The sequence below is a fragment of the Herpailurus yagouaroundi genome, unplaced genomic scaffold (genome assembly GCF_014898765.1).
Source record: "Herpailurus yagouaroundi ecotype Mexico unplaced genomic scaffold, PumYag 139, whole genome shotgun sequence".
Taxonomy (NCBI): domain Eukaryota; kingdom Metazoa; phylum Chordata; class Mammalia; order Carnivora; family Felidae; genus Herpailurus; species Herpailurus yagouaroundi.
Window position 1 is genome coordinate 425,704 of NW_024412394.1, and position 24,202 is coordinate 449,905.

Here is a 24,202-nt window from a genome sequence, read left to right on the forward strand (position 1 = left end):
CTAGGAGGGCGCAAGCGAACAAGGCGCCTTTGAGAATCAGCTGCCCCCCTCTTCCTCCTCCGGCCGGCCCCGCCCCCAGCCTGGCACACCCTCTCCCCCCTCCCCGACAAAGCGCGCCTTGTGTCCCCCACCCTGTGCCCGCCTCTCAGGCCCCGGGGAACCTCGGCGGCGGCGTCAAGGGAGCTCGTCCGGAGCTCCCGACCGGATGCCCCCCCCACACACACGCGGCCAACGCAGTTGCTGCTCCCCCCCCCCCAACACAGTCACCTCAGTCCAGAAAACATTGATTTTAATTTGAAAGCTATTTTATGTGTGAGTGAAAGAGAAGGGAAAGGAAACCCAGAGAGAAGGGCTGCGAGGCAAAAATCATGCAGCCCCAGCACCCTATCTCTGCAGGCTGACCATCCCCCCCTCAATTCTCAGGCCAGGGTCCTGTGTCCCCAGTCTACACTGTGCCCAGGTCTGGGGGAAGGCTGTGAAAGGAAGGGCCTGAGGACTACTCACCAAACCACCCTGCCATCACATCCCAGGCCCCTTCCCCAAGTTAGACAAGAGACGGGGGAGGGGATAGGGAAGGCCAGTGCTTGAAGGGCCCCAGGGACAGACCATCTCAGGGCCCTGCCTTTCCCAAACACCACCTCCACCACTGGCATTTCTTAGTCAACCTGGGAAAGTACAGTACTTCTTTGAGTCTAACTGCAAGTCTCTATCCTCAGAGGAAATTAAAAATAGCAGATCGGTTCCTACATCTTCACCCACCCCTTAACCACCACCACCTTTTTATTCAGTCTGACTGCAGCAGGAGGTGAAGTGTGAGGGGGGCTCTGAACAGGAGACAGTGACAGGGCTCCTCCCTCTTCCAGAGTAGCCCCCACCTGCTGGGCTACTGTCAAGGCTGTCAAGGCCTGGAGGAAAGCCTGTCAGAGTGCTACTCCCATGTCCATCAGTTTGGGGGGCCTGCCCCCCAGTATCCATCTCCGGGAGAGTTCCCATTTTCTCTCTTCACATGGGTAGCTAAGTGAGGCAAGATGAGAAGGAAGCAAGGTCCTGTGAGCAAGGCCAGTGCTTTGTGCTGGGGGAAGGAGAGATCGTTCCAGGCAGGGGGTAAGAAATCACCCCAAATCATGACAGACCCAAGACAAATTCAGAGACTCAAGGTCACTGAAGGATGAGGTCCAGCCCTCACAAGGATCTGGGGTCCCCTCTGACTTGGGATATCAAGCAAACCTCTTGGAGGGTTTATGGATCCCCTTGGAGGTCTCAACTCTGCCCCGTACTCCTCACCCCACCAAGATTCTAGGACACGGCCCCTCCCCACCGTGCCCCCAAGGCTGGAGTCCCTCTCAGATGTGTACTCCTCAAGTGTGAGGAGCACCACGTGTAGGTCTGGGCTCAGGCCAGCTGGTGGGGAGCCTCAAGCATCTCCATGAGGAAGGTGTCAATGGGGGTGTCTCCAATGAGCTTGAAGAAAAACAGATGTTCTAGACACTTAAGGCCAATGGACCTGAGGGCAGGAAGACGTAGCAGCAGCTTGGCAAACCTGAAGCAGAGGTGGAAGAAGACAGCTGGAACCACACGGGCTCTGAACACAACTTCATGGCACCCCCCAACCCCACACCCCCACAGCTCCATCTCACCGTCCCTGCTGCTCAGGGTACTTCTGTTTGCAGTAGGTCTCCAGTGATGCATACACTTTCTCCCTCAGAACCTCCACCTCACTGGGGTTGGAGAGACCCTTGGCATCTGGGATGGTAGGGAAGAGAGAAGGAAGAAGACAAATCAGGACAAATGTGGAGATGTGGCCCATACGATGTCCCTTTTGGGCCCCACCTACTGGCCCTTTAACAGGTGCCCGGCTAAGTTGTGGAATGGGGCCAAAGGGGAACGTATCAGTGCATGTGGGTTTTTCTTGGTCAGCTGGGAGAGTTCCAGATTGAGGGGGATAGCTGGGTAACTTAGGAGTCTCTGGAGAAGAGGAGGCTCCAAGGTTGCCTTGGTCTTGAGAAACAGGGGTAATCCTCCTCTTACCTGGATTGAACAGAATGATTGCCCTCAGGCAGCCAAGCTCTGTCTTGTCCATCCTCATGTCACGCATTTTGGACACTAGCTCTGTCAGCACCCTGGAGAGGGACCTGCAGGTCACTCAAAGGTCACAGCTCAGCCAGCCTTGGACACGGACCAGCCTATAGCCCCACCCCCTCTACCTACAGGCCAGCCTAGCCGAAGGCCACTGACCGATCAAAGATGGCTCCCACGCCTGCAGAATGGGCTGAGTTGCGGTGCACATGAAGACCTGTGGCGAGGAGGATGCCATCTCGGACATCAATGGATCGGTGGGAGAAGGAAGCAATGAGGAGCTCGTTCCAGCCTGCGTGGGGGGCGGCAAGGGTCAGGAGCCAGAGCTCAGACCATGGGATTCAAAGCATATCAGGGGAAGAGAAGAAGTGAGGAAATCAATGAACTTGGCTCCCTTGGTATGTAAGTATGCACTGGGGTCACTGAAGGTCAGAGGTCAAACAGGGATCAAATATCAAGAGGTAAAGGGGATCCAAGGTCACTGACCTGCCCGTAGCAATATGACCTGGTCATCCAGAGGCAAGGAAGAAAAATGTGGGATCCTCTTCGCCCACTCAACAAGCGTGAATAGCTGTTTGTCAGCTGCCTGACAGATGTTAGTCACGGGGTCATTTGGCTGCAGGGGATGGGGAGGTAAGAGTTACGGAAGGTCTGGAGGTACGCTGGAAGTCCCCCCCTTGTAAGAGGTTTCTGACACCACCTCCTTATCTAGAGTCTCCCTTCAAACCCATCTGAACCAATCCCCATTAGTCAGGCTTCTCTTCTGGCATTCGCGAAAACAATTATTTATTTAGGACTAGCCCATGGTTCTACCACTGGGTTGTTTTGGGATGGGGACAGAGAAAGCTATCACACCCACCTCAGATGTTTGAGAGACCTTGTTTGGCAGCACTTCCAGTCCCAGGCAGTGTTAGGGGGGATGGAGGGTAAAGGGAGGGGAGAGGGAAATAGAACCAACCTAGACTCCCGTCCCCCCTCCCCCATCAGGAGAGAGAGTGGATTGACCCCATCACTCACGCTGCTGCCGCTACCCCCGGTTCCCCCAGGACCCTCAACGCCCTGGTCACTCTTCTGCTCCACGGCAAGCTCTGCCTCCAGGATCCTGTCCACAGGCATCTCCTCGGGGGCTCCCCCAGCCCCCTCCCCATCCCCGTCCTTGTCCTTCCCCCGCTGACGTTCCTCCTGTACCGCTGGGGTGGGGGGAGGGGAGGAGAAGAAAAAGTGGAAAGTCAACAGTCAGCCGTGAAGGGTTCTGAAATGTCTTTAGGGCCTTATCAGGGTTCTCAGGGCCCTTAGGAGATATTTATAGAAATTAGAGAAGTCACTAAAAATGGTAGACTAGGGAGTCTGGAAGCAGGGGCTATAAAAGAGCATATAAATAAGCCAAGAAGGAGAAGAGGAAGGCAGGATAAAGGAATTAGGAAGAAAACTAACATTTAAACCTAGGGTCTAAGAAATGGGCCAAATACATTTTAACATTCACTCAATTATCATGAAAATTCCAGGATCTCTTATCTTTGTTATTAAAGATGAAAATTTTAGGGCTTGGAGAAGTTAGACAGCTTGTCCAAGTTCTCGTAACATAGAGCAAGTGGTCCATCTAAATCCAAGTGTGCCTGGCTGCAAATCTGGTGCTCTTCCGATTCAACAAAGTCACAGTGAAAGGATCACTGGCCCGGGTCTTCAAACTTGTGGGTTCTGATTGCAGCCCTGCCCCCTCTTTCGTTGCATGACCCCAGAAAAACCAGGCCTCAGGCTCATCTTCTCTAAAATGAGGCATTGGACCAAGATACCTTAAAGTGTCTGAAAATTCCAGCATTAGACTTAAGAAGATAAGAGAAAGAGAAGGGGAGGCAGCCCTGAGGTCTTCAGTAAAGTCCGCAGCTTCAAAGAGTAGAGTCCCAGACTTTGGAGGAGGAATCACAGATAACAGGGAGACAGAGAGAGAGGGAGAGGTAAATCACAGGCACACAAGCACTGGTCAAAAGAGGAGGAACTATTCAGGTTAGTGAAGGGGAGACAGAGAAACTCATCATGGGTAAGGAATAGTTATCCTACCCTAGCACCAGATGGGAGGGGTCATGGGTGCCGGACACAGAGAAGCAGCCCCATTAAAAAAAGGAAACTCAAGAGAACAGAGCAGAATTCGAGAGACAAGAGCTGATGAGGAGGGAAGAGAGAAATCAAATATCGCCCTCTGGAGGAGGAGGGAGAACAGTCCAGTCCTGAGAGGTACAGTCTGCAGTTTCCTGCAGTCTTCCCTCCACCTCCTCCCTCCTCTCCCATAGGGTAGCTAAGGAAGCCCGGCTGACGCAGGCCCTTACCCTCCCTCTTCATGCCAGTGGCCAGGCACTTCTGATAACGGCAGTACTGACAGCGGTTTCGCTGGCGCTTGTCCACTGTGCAGTCCTTGTTGTCCCGGCACGAGTAGGTCAGGTCCTTACGGATGGTACGCTTGAAGAAGCCTTTGCAGCCCTCACAGCTGTAAACCCCGTAGTGTTTGCCTTGAAGGAGATGGGAACAGCAACAGCAAGGCCGCATGTAGACCCCTCACAATCAAGTCCCTTGCCAACTTCCCTCCCAGCAAACTTAGTTTAAATCCATCCACACAGATGGGGAACCAGGGCATGAGGGATGACCCAGTCCCACTCTCCTTACTGTTCAAAAACCCTATACCAGCCCCCTCTTCCCCCTGACCATCCCCCATCCCCCATCTGAGCTTCAGGTCCCTTAGTCATCACCAGGCTTCCTCCCATCCACTTGCTCCAATGCAACCCCATGAGCCCCTGGGAATCCCACAGGTGATGGTAAATGTCAGATACTCTCTTTCTTCCTTTCCGATGATCTCTGAGCCCCATACCTGAGCTTCGGTCCCCGCAGATTGCACATAGCCGTTTACCAGCCCCAGGGCCACCTGGAGGGGGTGGACAGTGCAGGCCCCGGACCCCTAAGACTGGTGGCTTCACATCTTCAGGGGGGCCAGACCCACCCCCAGGGAGCGACACTGTTGAGTTAATCTGGGATGGGGGAAATAGGGAAGTCACAGGGAGACTCACTGGGAAGGAGAATCTCTCAGAGGTCATGGAAATCATCCCCTACCACCTAGGCAGGGCCCTGCATTGCACATCACAGAGGACATTATTTACATTGCAGTCTATGTGAAGGGCCACCCTTGGAGCACAACCCCCCAAAAATCAGACATACAGTTCTCCTTGAAATTGTGCAACACAGGGGCCCTGAAGGGCATATATCTCAGGACGGCAGATGGGATAAAAAGGGCAGAAAAATAACTGATAGATGAAAGGGACATCAGAATATCGGGTTGTTTTATAGGGCTGGGAAGGAAGCATGCACTGAAAGATCAGTCACCTCAGGAAGGGCAAGGGGTCTCACAAGGACCACAGGCCTGCCAGGATTAGAGGACTGGAAGGTCAGTGGGCCATGGGGAAGTTCACACAAGGATCTGGGGTCACAAGGAAAACAAGGAAATGAAAGTGGAGAGGCAGTCAGTGAGCCACGACCTCTCACCTGGGGACTGCTGACAGGCCCGGAGAATCCTGGGGGAGCTGGAGGGGGCAGACCAGGGGACCCCATGGAAGAGCTGATGACTGGGAAAGGGGAGCCCAGTGGAGGGGGTGGCATCGGGGGTGGGGGTGGGGCCCCGGAACCTCCAAGGGTTGGGGCTGCTGAAGGGGGTAGGGGTAGGCCAGGAGGAGAAGAGGGAGGGGCCCCCTGGGGAAGGGGATTCGGGGAGGAACTGTCTGGGCTTCGGGAGTCTGAGGGAGGGGTACGTACAGGCACAGAGACACACAGACAGAAAGACAAAAAGAGAAAATGAGTCTTAGATCATCCAACTGGAGACTTTAATTCTCTCTAATCCCCCGCCGGGCCCCACCCCAACCCAACCCACCCCACCCATCCTCAAGTCCAGAAACACCCTGTTGTCAAACAACGGTTTAACTCCTAATTGTGGTGAGGGGAGGGGGTTAACAAAAGGCAGGATAGTTCAAGTGAGGGCCAATTCCAAGCAATCCGTTTGGTCACCCCAAGCCAGACATGTCTTATGTGGGTGGGGCAGCACGTGGGGTGGAACTGACAGCCCCTCCATTCCCAGCGTGTAGCCAGAGCGTGCAAGGAAAACAGATGGAAGGGACCCTTCTTAGGACGCAGAATCTGCCTTCAAACGACCAGAGTTCCCAAACTCGAGGACTCAAATCCCATGCCCGGGACCTCTGGATTGTAGGGCCTCAAACAGCCAAAGCTAGGAGGGCGGAAGCTCCCCCGCCCCGCCCCGGTGGGGGAGGGCGCTAAGGCCCTCGGGAGGGAGGGGACGCATGTTTACAAACAAGGGGGCGGGAGCGCCAGGGAAAGAGCTCCAGGGGACGGGGGGGAGGGGTCGCAGATAACGCGGTGACTGGTTCGCCGGTCCGTCCGCTAGGACACTCACCCCGCCCGCTGTCGCCCATCCCGTCCCGTCCAGCCTCCCCTGGCTCCGGCTCCGGGGTTTGTTGTTCTCCGGCTGCTGCCGCCGCCGCCGCCGCCGCGGGATCCAGCCAGGGCCGTCGCCGCCGCCACCGGGAGGCGACCCCACAATGCATTTCTTTTCGCACCCCCACCGGCCCACACTGCCCTGCGGCATGCCGCTGGGGGAGGAAGGGCGGGCGAGCAGCCCAAGACATGACTCTTGGGTGAGTGCAAGGATACCGTAGAGGTACCAGGGATTCCCACGTATTGACCGGGGGACTAGCTGAGCACGAGGAAGCCCCAGAGAAAAAGACTCTGGCCTGAACCGGGTCAAATTAAGCGCTTCGCTCTGCTCTGTACCAAAATGACAGCGCCGATATGGCAGCCATCTTGGTATAGACGGGAAGTCTCCGTGCTAGTTCCCGCCCCCTCGTCTAGTTGGAAACGGAGGAGGCGGTCTCCTCAGCCCAGTCAGCCGGCCTCGCCCAGCCTCCCCTCAAATAACCTCCACACCTGCGCATGCGCGCCAGAGCAGCGTGGCCTCGCCGCCACTGGTGTGTCGCCATCTTGGTAAAGGTATCGGGACGGAGGTGGAGCGGAACTTCCTGTTCTCGCGGGAGCCAGAGGCGGGACTGCCACGTCCGAGCAAACCGGGAAAGGAGAAGATCCTGAAGCCGGTGAGAATTCCCTGCTTTACCCTACCGTCCTTTCCAGACCTTTTCCATCTTCTAGTGGATCATAGAGACTAGGGCCCAGAGAGTCCGTAAAGTGGAGGATCAAAGCCTAGAGCGGTGTCCCAGGGCCCTACATCCGGGAGGGGGTTCGAGATAAAGAGACCGAGTCTTGGGAACAATGTGGGTGGGGACAGAACGGAATGGGGGAGCGGCCCATAGAAGTGGACGGAGGGCACGAACGGAGTAAAACTGACCCTGCCTAGGTGTAGAGTTGAGGGTCAAGTGGAGTCACTATCTCTGTCCCTCTGGTCAGCGTGATGGCCAGGGGCCTGGGGGCTCCCCACTGGGTGGCCATGGGACTGCTGACCTGGGCGGCCTTGGGGCTGCTAGTGGCCGGACACGGGGGTCATGGCGACCTGCACCAGGACCTGCACGAAGACTTCCATGGCCACAGCCACAGGCGCTCACAAGAGGATTTTCACCATGGACACAGTCATGCCCATGGCCATGGCCACACTCACGAGAGCATCTGGCATGGGCATACCCACGGTCACGAACATGGACATTCACATGAGGATTTGCACCATGGCCATAGCCATGGCCAATCCCATGAGACCCTCTACCACAGAGGACATGGACATGACCATGAGCACAGCCATGGAGGCTATGGGGAGTCTGGGGCTCCAGGCATCAAGCAGGACCTGGATACTGTCACTCTCTGGGCCTATGTGAGTCCCCAGGGGATGGGAGAGAGAGGGGCCGGTTCTGGATTGTTGGGAAACCCCACACCACTTGACCCCTGACTCTCCCCTCACCAGGCACTGGGGGCCACAGTGCTGATCTCCGCAGCTCCATTTTTTGTCCTCTTCCTTATCCCTGTGGAATCAAACTCCCCCCGGCACCGCTCTCTGCTCCAGATCTTGCTCAGTTTTGCTTCCGGTGGGCTCCTGGGAGATGCCTTTCTGCACCTCATTCCTCATGCCCTGGGTAAGTGATTTTTGGCCACTACTGCAAATCTTAACATATTTTATTCTCTGGGCAGAAGGGTTCTTCATCCTTTGTGATCCTTGACCTTCCAATATTCCCCCAAATGCATGCCCCTTGGGCAGGGTATTCACTCATCTGGCTTTTTCTCCCCCTTCCTCTAGAACCTCATTCTCACCACCCTCTGGAGCAGCCTGGACATGGACACTCCCACAGTGGTGAGGAAGGGGTGGATGGAGATGTATTGGGATGTTGAGCGAGATCTTTCCCTCCCTGTTCTCTTCCTGCACTTGGGGAGGAGGAGTCTGGAATCCATATCTCCCTTAATGTCTCAATGTCTCTATTCCCAGGCCAGGGACCCATTCTGTCTGTGGGACTGTGGGTCCTCAGTGGAATTGTTGCCTTTCTTGTGGTGGAGAAATTTGTGAGACATGTGAAAGGAGGACATGGACACAGTCACGGACGTGGACACGCTCATGGTCACACACAGGGAGGTCATGGGCATGGAAGACAGGGTGAGTACAGGAACAGCTTTCCTTGAAAGCCACCTTGCCTGCTGCAGAATCCCCTTACCTTACGGCTCTTCAGCAGGAGGGGACTTCCCTTTTGAGGACATTTCTGGAGATTTCTGTTCTCCACTCTACTAACTTCTTCCCTCAGAGCGTTCTTCAAAGGAGAAACAGAGCTCAGAGGAAGAAGAAAAGGAAGCAGGTGGGTCTCGGAAGAGGAGAGGAGGGAGCACAGGGCTCAAAGATGGGCCAGTGAGACCTCAGAATTCTGAAGAGGAAAAAAAAGGTTCAGGTGAGGGCCAGGGTTATGGATAAACTTGGGCAAAGGATATCACAAATCACATGGAATATACACTGTGGGTAATGGCAGGTGTCTGAGAAACGTGAAGGGGCTGGATGTGAAGTGGTCTCTGGGGGGAGATGTGATAATGGCTGAAGGGCTGGGACAAGGGGTGGTAGATGACTCTAACCATTGTCTTCCTTTTTACTTGTACAAGATCTGCGTGTATCAGGGTACCTGAATCTAGCTGCTGACCTGGCACACAACTTCACAGATGGTCTGGCTATTGGTGCTTCATTTAGAGGAGGTCGGGGGCTAGGGATCCTGACCACAATGACTGTTCTGCTACATGAAGTGCCCCATGAAGTTGGGGACTTTGCCATCCTGGTCCAGTCTGGGTGCAGCAAAAAACAGGTTGGTAATGATGTGCGCGAGACACGATTGCCTCAGTCTTTACCTCTCCTGTTCACCCACCCAAAACCCAAGATCGCCTCGCATTAGTTTCAGACAGTTGGTACTGTTAGAAACAATACAGCCTCTAGAAACGAGGGAGAAGAACTTCTGTTTCTTTGTCCTGTGGCTCAGTATTTCTTGAATTCTAGTCCACAAACCGTCTGAATGGTTTATGAGGGTGTTTTACACTGCCCCCCACCCTGACCTTCCGAGTCAGAAGTTCTGTGGAAAGGACCTCTCTGATATTTTTAGGTTTTTCAGAAAGTGTCGATTCTAGATCCTCCTCTTTTTGCCTTATTCTTCAGGTCCCAAAGACTTGCACCCTTCCCATATATACCTGTACCCCACCAAGCATGCCTAACCACTGATCATCTTTAGATGTTGTTGAATGCCTTTCTGTCTTTTCTGCCCACCAGGCGATGCGTCTGCAACTACTGACGGCAATAGGGGCACTGGCAGGCACAGCCTGTGCCCTCCTAACTGAAGGAGGGGCAGTGGGCAGTGAAGTTGCAAGTGGTACAGGTCCTGGCTGGGTTCTGCCATTCACTGCAGGTGGCTTCATCTATGTAGCAACGGTGTCCGTGTTGCCTGAGCTGTTGAGGGAGGCATCACCATTGCAGTCACTTCTGGAGGTGCTGGGGCTGCTAGGGGGAGTTGTCATGATGGTGCTGATTGCCCACCTCGAGTGAGAGGTGGGGTAAACCGTCCCCACTCCAGCCCTAAATCTCTAGTGTGTAAGCCTTCCAGGTCCAGGGTCTGTGGAAGTTGGGGACCCTGGCCAGGGATGTCTGCTGAAGGAAGTTGTAAGCTAGGGAAGTGGTAACGTTGGCATTAGGGCCATCAAGATTTTGCAGTCTTATAAGAGCTGCAGAAGTGAGAATGAGAAGTCAGAGGGACCATAGTGTTAGTCATGTGCTAACCATGTTGTTGGGTTTAGGGGGTTAAATGGGGCCATGAAGAAGGCTGGAGAAGAGAGGTGATGACAGCCTACCCCGTGTCCCCTACCGAACCTGTTTGCAGAAAACCAAGCTACCAAGAGCAGGTTTATCCAAGGTCCACCCTCCCTTCCCACCTGTTGGTGGAAGCTTCAGGGAAGACCAGAGTCCTGGACAGAGTGGGTAGCAGGAAGAGTGGGGGATATACATCAATTAAACATCAATCGTGTGTCCTGATTTGGGAGTGATTGAGGGGGGGGAGGTGGGCTTGCCAATCTCGTGGCCTGATTTTTTTTTCCTATTCTTTTGATATCACTGAATTGAGGGGTAGGGGTGGTAACCGGAAATAAAGTCCTCTGATCTTCCGCCCCAAACGCGGTCTTTGTCTTTTTTGAAAGAATGAGGGCCCCTCATCTTCCCATTCCCCAGGCCCCCAAGCGGTGGCGCGTGACCACGCCCCCGCGGTGGAGGGTCAGCCTGTGCTGGTGGCCTCCGAAGGCTCAACGCTGGCCGGGCTTAGGTTGGCGCGGCTTTGCTCTTGCCACGCCTCCTCTGCGCTAGGATTGGTTCAGTGCTGGGTTCAGTGCCCGCCCACCCGCCGGCGGACATGGCGTCTCAGCTCCGTCTCCGCTCGGCGCTGGCCCTGGTCACAGGTTGAGGGAATGTTCTTCCAGGGCGGGTCGGGGTGCCGGAGTGTTGTCCGGGGACGCCCTTGGGGTCTGCAGCCGCTGTGACCTCTGGCCCCTGGTCCGAATTTTACTACTTTGCGCCCTGTTGACCCCTGACCCCGCCTACTCCTCCCTTTCCCCCCTTCCCCCCACTCCGTGTGTTCTCTCCCACCTCAGGCGCGGGTAGCGGCATCGGCCGAGCTGTCAGTGTGCGCCTGGCCAGAGAGGGGGCCGCCGTGGCCGCTTGCGACCTGGACGAGGCGGCAGCAAGCGAGACGGTGCGGCTGCTGGGCGGGCGGGGTAGCGAGGAGGTGGCGCCCTGCGGGGGCCACGCAGCCTTCCAGGCTGACGTGTCTGAGGCCGGGGCGGTCAGGCGCCTGCTGGAACAAGTACAGGTGAACGCGAGACGACCTCGCCCCCTTTTAAGAGCCAACATTGATTGTCTTCACTAACCCGGCTCTACTTGGGTTTTGGTGTGTAACCGCCCCCTTCCATAGGCCTGCTTTTCTCGCCCACCGTCCGTCGTTGTGTCCTGTGCTGGGATCACCAGGGATGAGTTTCTGCTCCACATGTCTGAGGATGACTGGGACAAAGTCATAGCTGTCAACCTCAAGGTGGCGACTTCTGAACCTGTGACTTCTGGTTTCTCTAGCCTGGGGGAGGGAGCTGGAGGAGGACTGTCACCCAACTGTTCCTTTCTGCCTTGTTGCTCTTTCCCCACCAGGGCATCTTTCTAGTCACTCAAGCTGCAGCCCAACTCCTGGTGTCCAGTGGTTGTCATGGTTCCATCATCAACATCAGTAGCATCACAGGGAAGGTCAGGTTGAGTTAGGAGAAGGTCAGCCAGCCAATTGGGCACAGAGAGGAGGGCCCCTCCTTGGGACTCCTGACTCATTCCAAATCTCTGACTCACCTATAGGTGGGGAACATGGGACAGACAAACTACGCAGCATCCAAGGCTGGAGTGATTGGGCTGACCCAGACTGCAGCTCGAGAACTTGGCCGGTTAGTCAGACACAGCTGGGGGTACAGAGGGATTTGCTGAGCCATGTGGGAGGTCTGGGGAGGGGGTGTGTCCGTGTTGAGCCCTTTCCAGAGTCAGCAGCCACTCTCCCTTCCACAGACATGGGATCCGCTGTAACTCTGTCCTCCCAGGGTTCATTACAACACCTATGACACAGAAAGTGCCACAGAAAGTGCTGGACAAGGTAGGAGGCTGTGGGTAGAGGGCAGAGTTATTCAGACACCCAATCTCTCTGGGATTCAGAGAGAATGCTGAGCACAGGGCCTGACAAATAGTAGATATTCAATAAGTGTACAAGGAATGAAAAAAGAAAAAGGTGCCACAGACAGCCTACCAAAAAAAAAAAAAAAAGTAAAAGAAACATTTACACATGTATGAGTGTTTTCTTACAGGTGACTGGAATGATCCCGATGGGGCATTTGGGGGATCCTGAGGGTGAGCACTGAATAAGGAAAAGGAGTTAGGGAGGGGGCCTGAATGAAGAAATGCCAAACTTTGTGGGATCTGAAAGGATCTCACCAGGACTGGTGGTTGGGGTGTGTGTGTGTGTGTGTGTGTGTGTGTGTGTGTGTGTGTGTGTTGGTGGGGAAGGGTTCTGGTCGGAGGTGATGACTTTGGATCTATGAAAGTGAATAGGATTCTGCCTTTTCCCCACCATTCCCATAGATGTGGCAGATGTGGTCGCATTCTTGGCATCTGAAGACAGTGGATACATCACAGGGGCCTCAGTGGAAGTCACTGGTATGAGGCCATCATGGGGAGGGAGAAGGCAGAGAAGTGGAACCCAGATGATAAGAGAAAGCAAGAGAAGGGAGTCTGGAGCCACTAAGGGAAGAGCAGAAGTTCCCATAGGCGAGGGACTGAACTGGGCACCCCCCCCGCCCCAGCCCATTTGTCTCCACCTATGCATCTGTCCAAATGTTTCTGCCCCTCCCAGGAGGTCTTTTCATGTAACTGCTTCACGGACCCTGGATTCTGCTCACTCCCCCACCACTCCACCCGGCCTCCTGCTGATGAGGACTCTGAGTTCCCAGGCTACAAAAGGGGTGGCAGTGTATGGCTCTGGAATGCTGAATATGGGAGGCAGGGGTGCTTGTGACCCTAATAAATTCCAAATCCTCTTCCCTGCCACCTCCGGTTCTTCTTGTGTCTAAGCCCTCAGACCCTTCCCCACCTCCCCCTCCTTTCCCTTTCCCGAAGGATTGTTCCCTTTCACTGCCTGGTCTCCCAGGGCAACCCCCGCCGCCGGGTGTGAGAGGAGAGAGTGTATGTCACTGTGTATGCGTGACATTCTGGGTCTTTATAGAGGGAGGGGGTCTCTGCTCCCACCCCCTTCCACTGGTCCTACAGCCCCAGTACCCTCTCCCCAATTCCCTGGGTCCTTATGGTCCCCAAGGGTGGTTTGTTCATGGCCCCATCCTGGTGTCCAGTCTGGCCTTGGGAGGGGGTCTTGGAACAGGTGGCCCTCCCCTACCCCCTCCCTTTTCTGAGTCCCCCCCCCCTTTCTCTCCACCTTACAATAGCTGCAGCCGGCCTGGGGTCGGGTGGGGGGGATTAGGGGAGGGGGCCAGGATTAGGGGAATGGACCAGCCGATGAAAGGGGCTGGAGGAGAGCAGAAGGGAGGGGGCTGGGAGGAGGAGGAGGAAGGGGAGGGGGTCCGCGCTAATCGACTCTGGAGCCCACATAAGGACTGGCCACGGACTGAAGGAGAGGACAGGGAAGTAGGGGGGAACTGGGGGAGGGGGCGAGGGGACCCACTGCTGCCTTGTCCCAGAAACAGGCTACCCCCTGGCAGCTGCAGCCCAAGTCCGGGAGCCCCAGCTCAGGCTGGAGGAGACAGGACGCCCACTACGGTCTTTCGCCCCCGCCCCCCCACATCTCATCCCCTGCCCTCAATGGGGATCGCTCTGCCCCTTCCTCTTCTCTTTCCTCCCTGTCCCCTTCCTTTACAGAAAAGTCCTGGAGGAGGCTTCTGTCCGCTTCCCACTCCAGACATTCTGCCCCTTGTGCCCCCACCCACCCACACGCGCACACCCCCTCCCCTATAGGGGCCCCATCGTGTGTGTGTGTGTGTGTGTGTGTGTGTGTGTGTGTGTGTGTGTGTGTCCCTGCTTCCGCGTGGTGTCTCCATTCCCCTGTTCCTCCCGTGCGCCTCCCTCCCCCGCCCCGGGCCGCGGCTCTTGATTGTCCAAACGCAATTCTCGAGTCTATGGCTCCGGCCGAGAGTTGAGTCTGGACGTCCCGAGCCGCTGTCCCCAAACCTCGAGGGGAGAGCGGGTCGGAGGGTCTAGGGAGAGCCAAAGCGAAGGGTGCAGCAAGTCCCCAGGGTGGTAAGGGGAATCCCGGGCTCATCCGGATTTAGTTGCGTTCACAGGACTGGAGGACTGAAAAGGCCGAAGATCCTTTCCAGCCTTCCCCCTCCCCTCCCCGGAATGCCGGGCTGGGGTTACGGAGTTGTGGGGAGGGGGGCAGTTGTCCCCCAGAGCCGCTAGGGGACGCGGAGTGGGGGAGGTGGCCCCTTTTCCAACCCCTCTCTACTCTCCCGGGGTCCAAGAGATCCCAGGCCCCGCCCTCCGGAGCGGAGGCCCCGGGTGGGGACCTCGGGAAGGGAACGGTGGCTAAGGTTGGCAGCGCGACGGTGCCGGCCCGGGGACTGAGACCGCGGTCCCCACGTAGCGGGGGACTCCGGGGACGCCGGCTCCTCACGCGAGGCGGACGCGCCCGAAGGCGGGGGAACCCGGGAGCCCACGTCGCGTCCCACCCGAGCCCGGAGTGGCGAGTGACGTCTCCGCCGGCGGGGGCGGGGGGGGGGGGTAGCGGAGGGACAAACGGAAGTGACGTAGGGCCCCAGCGCCCGGGCCATGGCGGCGGCGGCGGCGGGAGCTGCTGTCTGAGCAGCGGCTGCGGACCGAGCGAACTGGGGCTGAGAGCCCGGGCCCAGTGAGAGGCGCTGCGGCAACGGGGCGCGGACGGCTGGAGCCCGGTGAGGGGCAGCGCGGCGCGGGGCGGAGGTTGTGGGGGGAGCCACAGGAGGGGCGGGGTCTGCGCGAGGGCGGCCCCCCTAACACCCTTCCCCCCCTTCCCCCTTTCCCCAGCCTACCTCTCCTCCTCCACCGCTGCCGAGCCCGGGTGGGGGGTCTGTGCCCTGTCACCATGACGACGCCGGCGAATGCCCAGAATGCCAGCAAAACGTGGGAACTGAGTCTATACGAGCTCCACCGGACCCCGCAGGTGATAGGGACTTTCCTTTCACAGCTTACTCCCTTTCCCCAAACCCTTCAAACAGACCCCTATCTCACAGCCTCTTTTCCATTTTTCGCCCTATTCTGCCGACCCTGCCGGATGTCACAGACTCCCTTGACCCCACCTTTGAATCACCTTAATCTTTTCCAAGCACTTTCACATTTATCTCGTTTCATTCTCACATCAGCTATTGCCACAGATGTAGGGCGACTATGACTGCCTTCATCTGAAAAATAGTAAACACATAGACATTACCTTCAGTGTTCCTCAGTTCAGTGTCAAAGGTCAATGCATATAAGACTTTCCTTCCAAGTTTACTAGAAAGGGAGCCCTCCCCTGCGCAACCCACCCCCTCACCACGCCTTGCCAATATTCTGATACCATGAGATGGGGCCCCAGAATCTGTGTTTTAAACAAGCACCATAGGGTATTCTGATACAGGTTGCACCCAGACCACACTTTAAGAAATTAGATTGAAAAAGTCTTCCCCAAACCCCACATCTGTGCCACCTCTGCCCCAGACCTCTGACCAAACCTCAGATCCTCCTGTTGCAAAGCTCCTACTTTCAGTTAATGGACACTACTCCTTTCTGTTCTCCATTCTCTCCAAGTCACTAGCTCCTCTTTCTCAGAATTCCCGTCTTCCTCAAGTGGTCAACACGGGGTACCCAGAGTCTGTTATTTCACTGTATTTCTCAAAACTCCCATTCCATTGACCACCTGTTTCTAAAACCCCTTTCCCCCCAACCCACCATCACCTTTCCACTCACTGATGTCTCCAGGAAGCCATCATGGATGGCACAGAGATTGCGGTTTCCCCTCGGTCACTGCATTCAGAACTCATGTGCCCCATCTGCCTGGACATGCTGAAGAATACAATGACCACCAAGGAGTGCCTCCACCGATTCTGCTCTGACTGTATTGTCACGGCCCTGCGGAGCGGGTAATGGGAGGGATGTGTTTGAGATGGGGTGAAGGGTACAGAGTTGGGGCCTCAGTGTCCTAGCAACTGAGACTGACTCATTGAGGGCCTCCTCTCTCCCACCCCAGGAACAAGGAGTGCCCTACCTGCCGCAAGAAGCTGGTATCCAAGCGGTCTCTGCGGCCAGATCCCAACTTTGATGCCCTGATCTCTAAGATCTATCCCAGCCGGGAGGAATATGAGGCCCACCAAGACCGGGTGCTCATCCGCCTCAGTCGCCTGCACAACCAACAGGCACTGAGCTCCAGCATTGAAGAGGGGCTGCGTATGCAGGCCATGCACAGGTTCGGGCCGGGAGAGAGGCGATAGCAGGGCTGGTGGGACAGATCCGTGGGTCAGACTCCTGGTGCCGTCTTTGCTGCCTGCCAGCTTCTAAACCTTAGCATCTTAATAGCTAACCACAGCCTGATTGTCAAGGTCTGGAAGCCAGGGGTGTAAATTGCAGCTTCCTAGTTAGCAACTGGTACTGCTATTCTTAAGAAAAAATTATCTCACCCTCTAACTCTCTAGAAGTTAGAACAGTGGAGTGATTTTGAGCATAAACTCTGGATTCACCTTGCGGGGAATTAAATGACCTTCTAGGCCAGCATTGCTCGGTCTTTAGTAAGCATCCAGATTACCAGAGGGTCTGTGAAAAATGCAAATTCTAATTCAGTAGGTCTGGAGTTGGGCCTGAAATTCTGCATTTGTACAAACCTATGCGACTGGTTCTTGGAGTCCATGTGGAAAGGCAAGAGGCTGTGGTTGCACACAAGTTTTCTAACATTTCTAAGCCTCAGTTTTCTCAACCATAAATAGAATATAATCACCTGCTTCTAAGATTTGTACTATGTGAGGCGATCAGTGCAAAATACTTAGCAGTGTGTTTGGCGTGTAGTTAGTGTTTAATAAATATTAGGTGTCATCATTAAGATTTCCCTGATCTCTTGTTCTCTTAAGTTTAAAGTTTAAACCCCTTATCTGTGGTGCTTTCTAACCTCAACCACTTGCTTCTACAGGGCCCAGCGTGTGAGGCGGCCGATGCCCGGGTCAGATCAGACCACCACGATGAGTGGGGGGGAAGGAGAGCCTGGGGAGGGAGAGGGGGATGGAGAGGATGTGAGCTCAGACTCTGCCCCTGACTCTGCCCCAGGCCCTGCTCCCAAGCGACCCCGTGGCGGGGGTGCAGGGGGGAGCAGTGTAGGGACAGGGGGAGGTGGCACCGGCGGGGTGGGTGGGGGCGCCGGTTCTGAAGACTCTGGTGACCGGGGAGGGACTTTGGGAGGGGGAACCCTAGGCCCCCCAAGCCCTCCTGGGGCCCCCAGTCCCCCGGAGCCAGGCGGAGAAATTGAGCTCGTGTTCCGGCCCCACCCCCTGCTCGTGGAGAAGGGAGAATACTGCCAGACTAGGTGAGAGCCCTGTCTTTCCCCTGACCTCTGAGAAATCAAAAAGATCATATAGATGTCCATCAGAAGTGGGCTTCACCCAAACCCAGAAAGAAACCCTAACCCAGAAGCCCTTTTGGAAAATCCCCTACTTCCCTTTTCCATTTGCGGCTTCCTGTCCCCTAAACGTGCCTTCTTTCCCACTTCAGGTATGTGAAGACAACTGGGAATGCTACAGTGGACCATCTTTCCAAGTACTTGGCCCTGCGTATTGCCCTTGAGCGGAGGCAGCAGCAAGAAGCCGGGGAGCCAGGAGGGCCTGGAGGGGGCGCCTCTGATGCCGGGGGACCTGATGGGGGTGGTGGAGAGGGTGGGGGTACCGGAGGAGGTGACGGCCCTGAGGAGCCTGCCTTGCCCAGTCTGGAAGGTGTCAGTGAAAAGCAGTACACCATCTACATCGCCCCCGGGGGTGGAGCTTTCACGGTGAGAGCCTCTGAGGGCAGTGCTATAAGAGGGGAGAGGCTGGGAGGATGGCCTGGGGCCACACAGACCCTGGATCCTGACCTAACTAGCCCACCCTCCACTCTCCCTCTGCATCTCTCATCTCACGTCTGTGTCTTATCTTCTTCCTACTCACTCCCTATGCCCCTGCTTTACCCCACCTTTTTTATTATTTCTTTTTCTTTTCTTCCTCCCTTGGTCACTTTCTGCCTCTCATTCATATCCTTTACCACCTTCTCCAACTTTTTCTTACCCTGCCTCTCTCTTCTACCCCCTCTGTAGACACTGAATGGCTCGCTGACCCTGGAACTGGTGAATGAGAAGTTCTGGAAGGTGTCCCGGCCACTGGAGCTTTGCTATGCCCCCACCAAGGATCCAAAGTGACCCCACAAGGGGACGCCAGAGGATGGGGACCAGGGGGTGTCCCTGTGTCCTGGCCTACCACCCCAGCTTCTTTGTTCCCCAGTGCCCCCCAGCCCAGCCAGTCAGCAAGAGGACACAAATGAGGACAAGTGGCTTTTATACAAAGTGTCTATATCAGATTCTTCTATATTGTACAGAGTGGGGCATGCGCCCCCATCTACTGCCTTTTCTATTGCCCCTCAACCTCCCATCTCTACAAGATGTTGGGGAAGGTGAAGAACCCTCCCCTTCATGCTCCCCTACCAACAACAAATTTGCTTCTTTTCCTCTTTGAAACCTGCAGTTCTGTGTGTGTTTATCACGGGTGTACTAGAAGGGGTGGGGGGAGATTGGGGAGACAAGCTGGAAATCATGTGGAATCAACCTTGGAAATGGGGAGGAAATGTCAACGGTTATTCACGGTATGTAAATCCCATTTTTCTGAGTCCCCAAATCAGCAAATATGTTCGAAACTAGCGGGGACCAACCTATGAAGTTGAAAGGGACAGGGTGAAGAGGTAAGCGTTGTCTGAAGTCTTCTCAAACTTGCCCCCTAAAAGCTGAATCGCCCAGCTTGAGATCCAGGATTTAAATACCAAAGGGAAAGCAGGAAAGTGGCTCGAGAGGAAGGTATGTTGGTAGACTCCAACGGGACCCACCGTAATGTTTGGAAGGAGGATAATTTTTCCTCACTGCAAGAAGCTAGTTTCCATAGCTGGAAAGACAAGAGGGAGGGAAGTGGGGAGCGCTGCCAGAACCCCCCCGAGCTGGACATCTCGGACGCCTCCCAAAGAAGGCGGACCCGGCCGGGGACTACAGTTCCCAGGAGTGAGCGAGCCGATGCCCGCCGAGCCGCGGGCTGAGTGGAGGGAGGGCCGCGCGGGAGGTGTAGTTCTGTGCCTGTCCAGGCAGCGGCCCAGAGCTGAGGGGTGGGGGCGTCAAGTGAAGCCATCGCTGGCTCCGGGCTTCGAGTTCCGCGAGCGAGCCGGGCCCCAAGTCTGGGCGGGGGACGAGGTGCTCGGCTGCGCGCCGGGTCTCGGGCACTGCGGGGGTCGGGGAGGAGGACCGGGCCTCCCCAGGAGTAACTGATGCTCCTTCTACCCCCTTCAGCCTCTCTGCCCCTCACTTCCTGTTTCCGTTGCCCTTCGCGCCCCCACCCGACCCGCCCCAAATTCCTGCGGCTCGCTCGGTTCTCCGCCCCGCTGGCAAAGAAGTCAGCCTCTCGATCTGATCCACAGACCCGAGGGCATCCCAGCCCACGCTTGGGATTTCTCTTTTCCCCTGGTCCCTAACACCTTCAATACCGACTGAGGGGCACCTCGAGCCCCAGCAAGTCTCGCAGACCTGGTGGCCTGGAGCTCACCCCCAGAGCCCTCTCGCCCTGCAGAAATAGACAACACCCACTTCACCCTTGTAGGAGCCTCTTTCTGTGCCCGCTCCCCGGAACCCCTGATCTTGGCTCCCCTCCTCTCCAACCACAGGTATCCAGCGGCTGGGGAGCTCCCGGGACGGTGGGTGGGGCGGGAGGAGAGGTGGGCGTTGCTCCTGAAGTTTCGAAGAGAGAGAGAAACAGATGCGGAGGAGTCGGGAAGGATGGAAGGATACCGAGGTGGAAGTTGATGCGTATGTAATGAACCCGGCTTCTCTTCTGGTTCCAGGCGCTGCCAGGAGCGTCAGCGCAGCCTCACGTTGCTCATTCCCTCGCAGCCTCTTCGGTCTCTGTTCCCCCGCCCTCTTGCTGAACTCTGGAACAGCCAGCGGCCCCTGGCCCCTGTATCTCCCTTCCTATGGCTCCTCTGTCCCTCCCGGCTCCCCAGTCAACACCACCCCACCCTCCCCTTCTGTCCACTTCTCACATTTCGACCCCTGTCTCCTCTCTGCTGCCTCCATGACTGAACTTTGAAGATGTGCCTGTTTATTTGGGTGACATCATATGGGAGACCTAACAAACCGTTGCCCTAGGTAAGTCTCCTTCACCCACGCAGGAAGGAAAGAATAACTACCCTACTTGACCAGGTGTTCTCCCTCCCCAGTGCTGGGAGAAGGAGGTGTTGTGGGGTGGGGGTTAGTTCAGATTCTGTTGCACCGCTAGCTTCCCTGGGTTAGTTCCCCAAATCTTTCAGCCTCTCTCAATTAAGCCTGCCTATATAGATTAGGCAAAGCAAGAGATACAAAGTATACAAAAAAGCAATGGACTATTTTGTTGAGGAACAACATACCTGCAGGAGGGTAACTAACAATGCAAAGGAGCAAGATAGAGAAAGAAAGGTTACTAGAGTCGGAGAGACCTGGGACGAAATCTTCACCCCGCCACTTAAACTGAGGGTCCTAACACATAAAACTCTGTAGGTGGGGCCATTGTGTTCTAACAAACTTTCCAGGTGATTCTGATGTGCACCAAGGCAAAGAACCACTGCTGTAGGTGCTCCATGAGATGTTAGCTTTGTCCTTATAGGGTGAATGGCAAATGTCCCTAGAAGGGGCTCCGTACCTCTGGAGCAGGGGGATCACTGGGAGCCTGTAGGGTGGTTAGGAAGGGCCTCACAGGGGAGGTGGGACCAGGCCAGCCAGGATCAATGAGAAGGGAAGAAGAAAGTCTTGGGTGGGGGAAGGGGTGGGGGAAGGGGTGGGGGGTGAGGGGGGAAACCTCTCTCTCTCTCTCTCTCTCTCTCTCTCTCTCAATTTCTCTCCTCTCTCTCTCTCTCTCTCTCTCTCAATTTCTCTCCTCTCTCTCTCTCTCTCTCTCTCTCTCTCAATTTCTCTCTTTCTCTCTGTTACGCATCCACCTCCCCCCTTTTTCCTCGCCCAGGCTTCTCAGTCCCCAAACCGTGGCAGGTCGTGTGTCTGAGTGCAGAAAAACTTAGAACTCCTTCAGGTACAAGTGTCCCAAGGACGTCTTCTTCAGTGTGTGCCTTCCCCCCCAGTGTTGTCAAGCCCCAACACAAGCACTTTCTGTCCTGTTATCTCTACTTATTTCATGAAATTGTTTTCTTTATGTCCTCTTCTTGTGCTGGGAAGCTGCTTCTTGTGCTGGAAACGCTGGGAAGCGTCCCCTCCCCATGGTGCCTCTGGCCCCAGCCTGGCACTGAGGAGGGTGCTGTTATTATTTATTTGTCATTCACCTATTTATTTATTTATTTATTTTTATTTATTTATGTTCATTCATGAGAGAGAGCGTGCCAAACAGTGTGAGCGGGGAAGGGGCAGAGAGGGAGAGACACAGAAACTGACGCAGGCTCCAGCCTCTGAGCTATCAGCACGAGCTATTTTGATTCGAGGCTCAAACTCACGAACCGTGAGATCGTGACCTGAGCCGAAGTCGGACACTTGACTGAGCCACCCAGGCACCCCTACCATTCACCCTTTTAGAAGGTTCTGTTGGGGGAGTTGCTGCCTTGGGCAACACTTGCAGTAAGTTTATTGTTACCATTCACGTTAAAAGAAAAGGTAGACCTTAGTTCTTGGGTTAACTCCCCCCTAAGTATACCCTTTAGAATTTGGCAGATTTCTCCCCATGATGTGTCAGAGAGGCTGATTATTGACACATAAAAGAAGCAAGGAAAGAACCTTTAGAGGCAAAAGGATCACTTGGGGGACTGCTGGTCAGTTTCACCTTTTCAGGAAGCGTGTACTGAGTCCACACCACCTGTCAGGGGCTGTTCTGGGACCTGGGTCTTACAAACAGGCATCCTATGATGTAGCCCCTGCCTTTGAAAAGTTTGACGTAGAGGTGTTCATGGCGAGCATGTCAATACTGAATCCACCTCTAGTCTGATCAGTTGTATCCGTTAAAATATGTCTCAAGTCTGTCCCTTCTTGTCCATCCTTCCACCTCCCTGTTCCAGCCACCATCCGGACCATCTGGCTCTCCTCTGAATCACCGCAATAGCTGGAGAGGCTGGGAATGGCCTTCGAGAATACAAGCCCGCATACCTGTTAGGCCTTTTTGAAATGCAAATCCGATTGTTTCGGGCACCCTGCTTAAACCCATTCAGTGCTTTCCCATTGATTTTAGGTTAAAGACACAAGTCCTTAACCTGGCCTCGAAGGCCCTGCCTACTGTGATCCTGCGGGCCTTTCCGGACTCCTCTCCCACCACATTTCCACTCAGTCTGAAGCCTCCACTTCCTGTCCGCTTTGCACTTCCTCCCGCAGACAGCCTTTGTGCAGGCTAGGCCCTCAGGCCTGAAAGGCTCTTCCTCCCATTTCTCTTTCAGCTAGCTCCTCTTCATTCCTCAGATCTCAGCTCCTCTGCCAATCCTCAGGAAAACTACCCTGACCTTCCTTCCTGGGTCAAATCCCCCTCTTCTGAGCCCCCACACCAAGGTGTACCTTTCCTCTGAGGCAGTTGGCATAGTTGCAGTTCCGTGTTTGTTCATTATTTGATGGATGTCTGTCTCCCTGGAAGATGTAAGTGTTCTGAGGGCAGGGATCATGTCTGCAGATGCTCGCTCTTGTCATATGCAGGGGACCTCGAACTGGACACTCCATAAATATTGAGTTGAAATATTGGCTTAATGGATGCCTGCGTGCCAGGATCTGGAGAAGGGGGCTACATATTTCAGAATCTCAGAGAGGATTGTTTGAGGCCACGATTCTCCCTCCAGCAATGCAGCCCGGGAGTCCCATATGCCATTTTCTTAACACCATCACTTCCTCCATACTTCCTAGCATCATTCATCCCCACAGTCCCGGCTTCTTCCCAGGCCTCCTCCATTTGCCCATGAGATCCTTTCTTTTTAACTTTTTAATCCCCTTTTCTGGTCTTGCCTCATTGACTGCAGAAGGCAGCATGGAATAATGTGGCAACAGCCCAGGATTCAGAACCTTACTGTGTTCAAAAGTATTAGTGGTGTGGCCTTTCTCAGGCTCTTGAACCACTCTGAACCCAAGCTTTGTTACCTATAAAATGAGAACAGAATCAAGCAAGATGGAGGAATTAAAAATCTAAATGTACCATCACCTAGAAATACTGGATAAAATATGGGGGGAAAGTAAACATGACTGAGTTTTCAAAAGAAAAATAAAATCCCAAGTTCTAGAAACGAAGAGAAAACTGAAAGCCAGAGGATAAGCTGACCATGGTTGCTAGAAGGGGACTGGGAGAGAATTGGTTCTATTAACTTAGAAATGTTTTACCAGCCACCCAAGGATGGGAGAGGAGGTTTTGGTCCTGAAGAGGTAGGGAAATTAGATGAACAGCGGCCAAAGCTGACTCAGAAGAAACAGAAAACCTGAACAGATCTGTAAATTCTAATAAATTGAATGAGAAGTTAAAACACACACACACATTTTACAGATGTATTATTCTGCCAACTCTTTTTTTTTAAAGTAAACTCTACGCCTAATGTGAAACTCACGATCTTGAAATCAAGAATCACAAGCTCTACAGACTGAGCCACCCAGACATCCCTATTTTGCCAACTCTTACAAACCATTTGTTTATTTATAATACGTCTGTCCCAGACGATGGAGAAAGAGGGACAGTCACACTTATAAAATTAAAATCCTAAATAAAATATTAGCAAACTGAATCTGGCAGAATCCGTGCAAGTGTGTGTGCGTGTGTGTGTGTGTGTGTGTGTGAGACCAAGAAGGGTTTATTGCAGGAACACAGGGATGGTGTACTTTAAAAATCTATT

General features: G+C 54.7%; 4 protein-coding genes across 8 annotated transcripts; 3 read left to right on the forward strand and 1 right to left on the reverse strand.

Annotated features, from left to right (window-relative positions):
• Positions 1–272: 272 nt before the first annotated feature.
• Positions 273–7,032, reverse strand: RXRB (retinoid X receptor beta). Of its 4 annotated transcripts, none has more exons than XM_040473172.1 (10): positions 6,524–7,032; positions 5,446–5,852; positions 4,937–5,093; positions 4,401–4,580; positions 3,094–3,266; positions 2,563–2,692; positions 2,236–2,368; positions 2,029–2,132; positions 1,638–1,743; positions 273–1,540 (listed from the first exon to the last, which is right to left on the reverse strand). In XM_040473172.1, exons 1-10 carry the CDS (start codon positions 6,753–6,755, stop codon positions 1,393–1,395), a joined length of 1,770 nt encoding a protein of 589 aa, XP_040329106.1. In that variant the 5' UTR covers positions 6,756–7,032; the 3' UTR covers positions 273–1,392. The 4 variants fall into 4 exon arrangements, with proteins under 4 accessions (XP_040329106.1, XP_040329107.1, XP_040329109.1 ...); XM_040473173.1 differs by having other exon boundaries at positions 2,029–2,120; positions 6,524–7,031; XM_040473175.1 differs by having other exon boundaries at positions 5,605–5,852; positions 6,524–7,024.
• SLC39A7 (solute carrier family 39 member 7) lies at positions 6,670–10,749 on the forward strand. 2 transcript variants are annotated; one of them, XM_040473177.1, is made up of 9 exons: positions 6,670–6,764; positions 7,117–7,217; positions 7,528–7,942; positions 8,033–8,201; positions 8,363–8,416; positions 8,549–8,713; positions 8,859–8,999; positions 9,205–9,401; positions 9,857–10,749. In XM_040473177.1, the coding sequence occupies exons 3-9, from the start codon at positions 7,532–7,534 to the stop codon at positions 10,127–10,129; spliced, it is 1,410 nt and encodes a 469-aa protein (XP_040329111.1). In that variant the 5' UTR covers positions 6,670–6,764; positions 7,117–7,217; positions 7,528–7,531; the 3' UTR covers positions 10,130–10,749. The 2 variants fall into 2 exon arrangements, with proteins under 2 accessions (XP_040329111.1, XP_040329112.1); XM_040473178.1 differs by lacking the exons at positions 6,670–6,764; positions 7,117–7,217 and having other exon boundaries at positions 7,623–7,674; positions 8,049–8,201.
• Positions 10,750–10,929: 180 nt separating this feature from the next.
• Positions 10,930–13,198, forward strand: HSD17B8 (hydroxysteroid 17-beta dehydrogenase 8). Its single transcript, XM_040473180.1, has 9 exons — positions 10,930–11,028; positions 11,221–11,438; positions 11,541–11,657; positions 11,768–11,860; positions 11,963–12,048; positions 12,167–12,251; positions 12,460–12,502; positions 12,734–12,808; positions 13,005–13,198. The coding sequence occupies exons 1-9, from the start codon at positions 10,983–10,985 to the stop codon at positions 13,019–13,021; spliced, it is 780 nt and encodes a 259-aa protein (XP_040329114.1). The 5' UTR covers positions 10,930–10,982; the 3' UTR covers positions 13,022–13,198.
• Positions 13,199–14,902: 1,704 nt separating this feature from the next.
• On the forward strand, positions 14,903–18,857 carry RING1 (ring finger protein 1). Its single transcript, XM_040473179.1, has 7 exons — positions 14,903–15,051; positions 15,164–15,299; positions 16,094–16,254; positions 16,362–16,577; positions 17,292–17,681; positions 17,867–18,140; positions 18,441–18,857. The coding sequence occupies exons 2-7, from the start codon at positions 15,222–15,224 to the stop codon at positions 18,540–18,542; spliced, it is 1,221 nt and encodes a 406-aa protein (XP_040329113.1). The 5' UTR covers positions 14,903–15,051; positions 15,164–15,221; the 3' UTR covers positions 18,543–18,857.
• Positions 18,858–24,202: the final 5,345 nt, after the last annotated feature.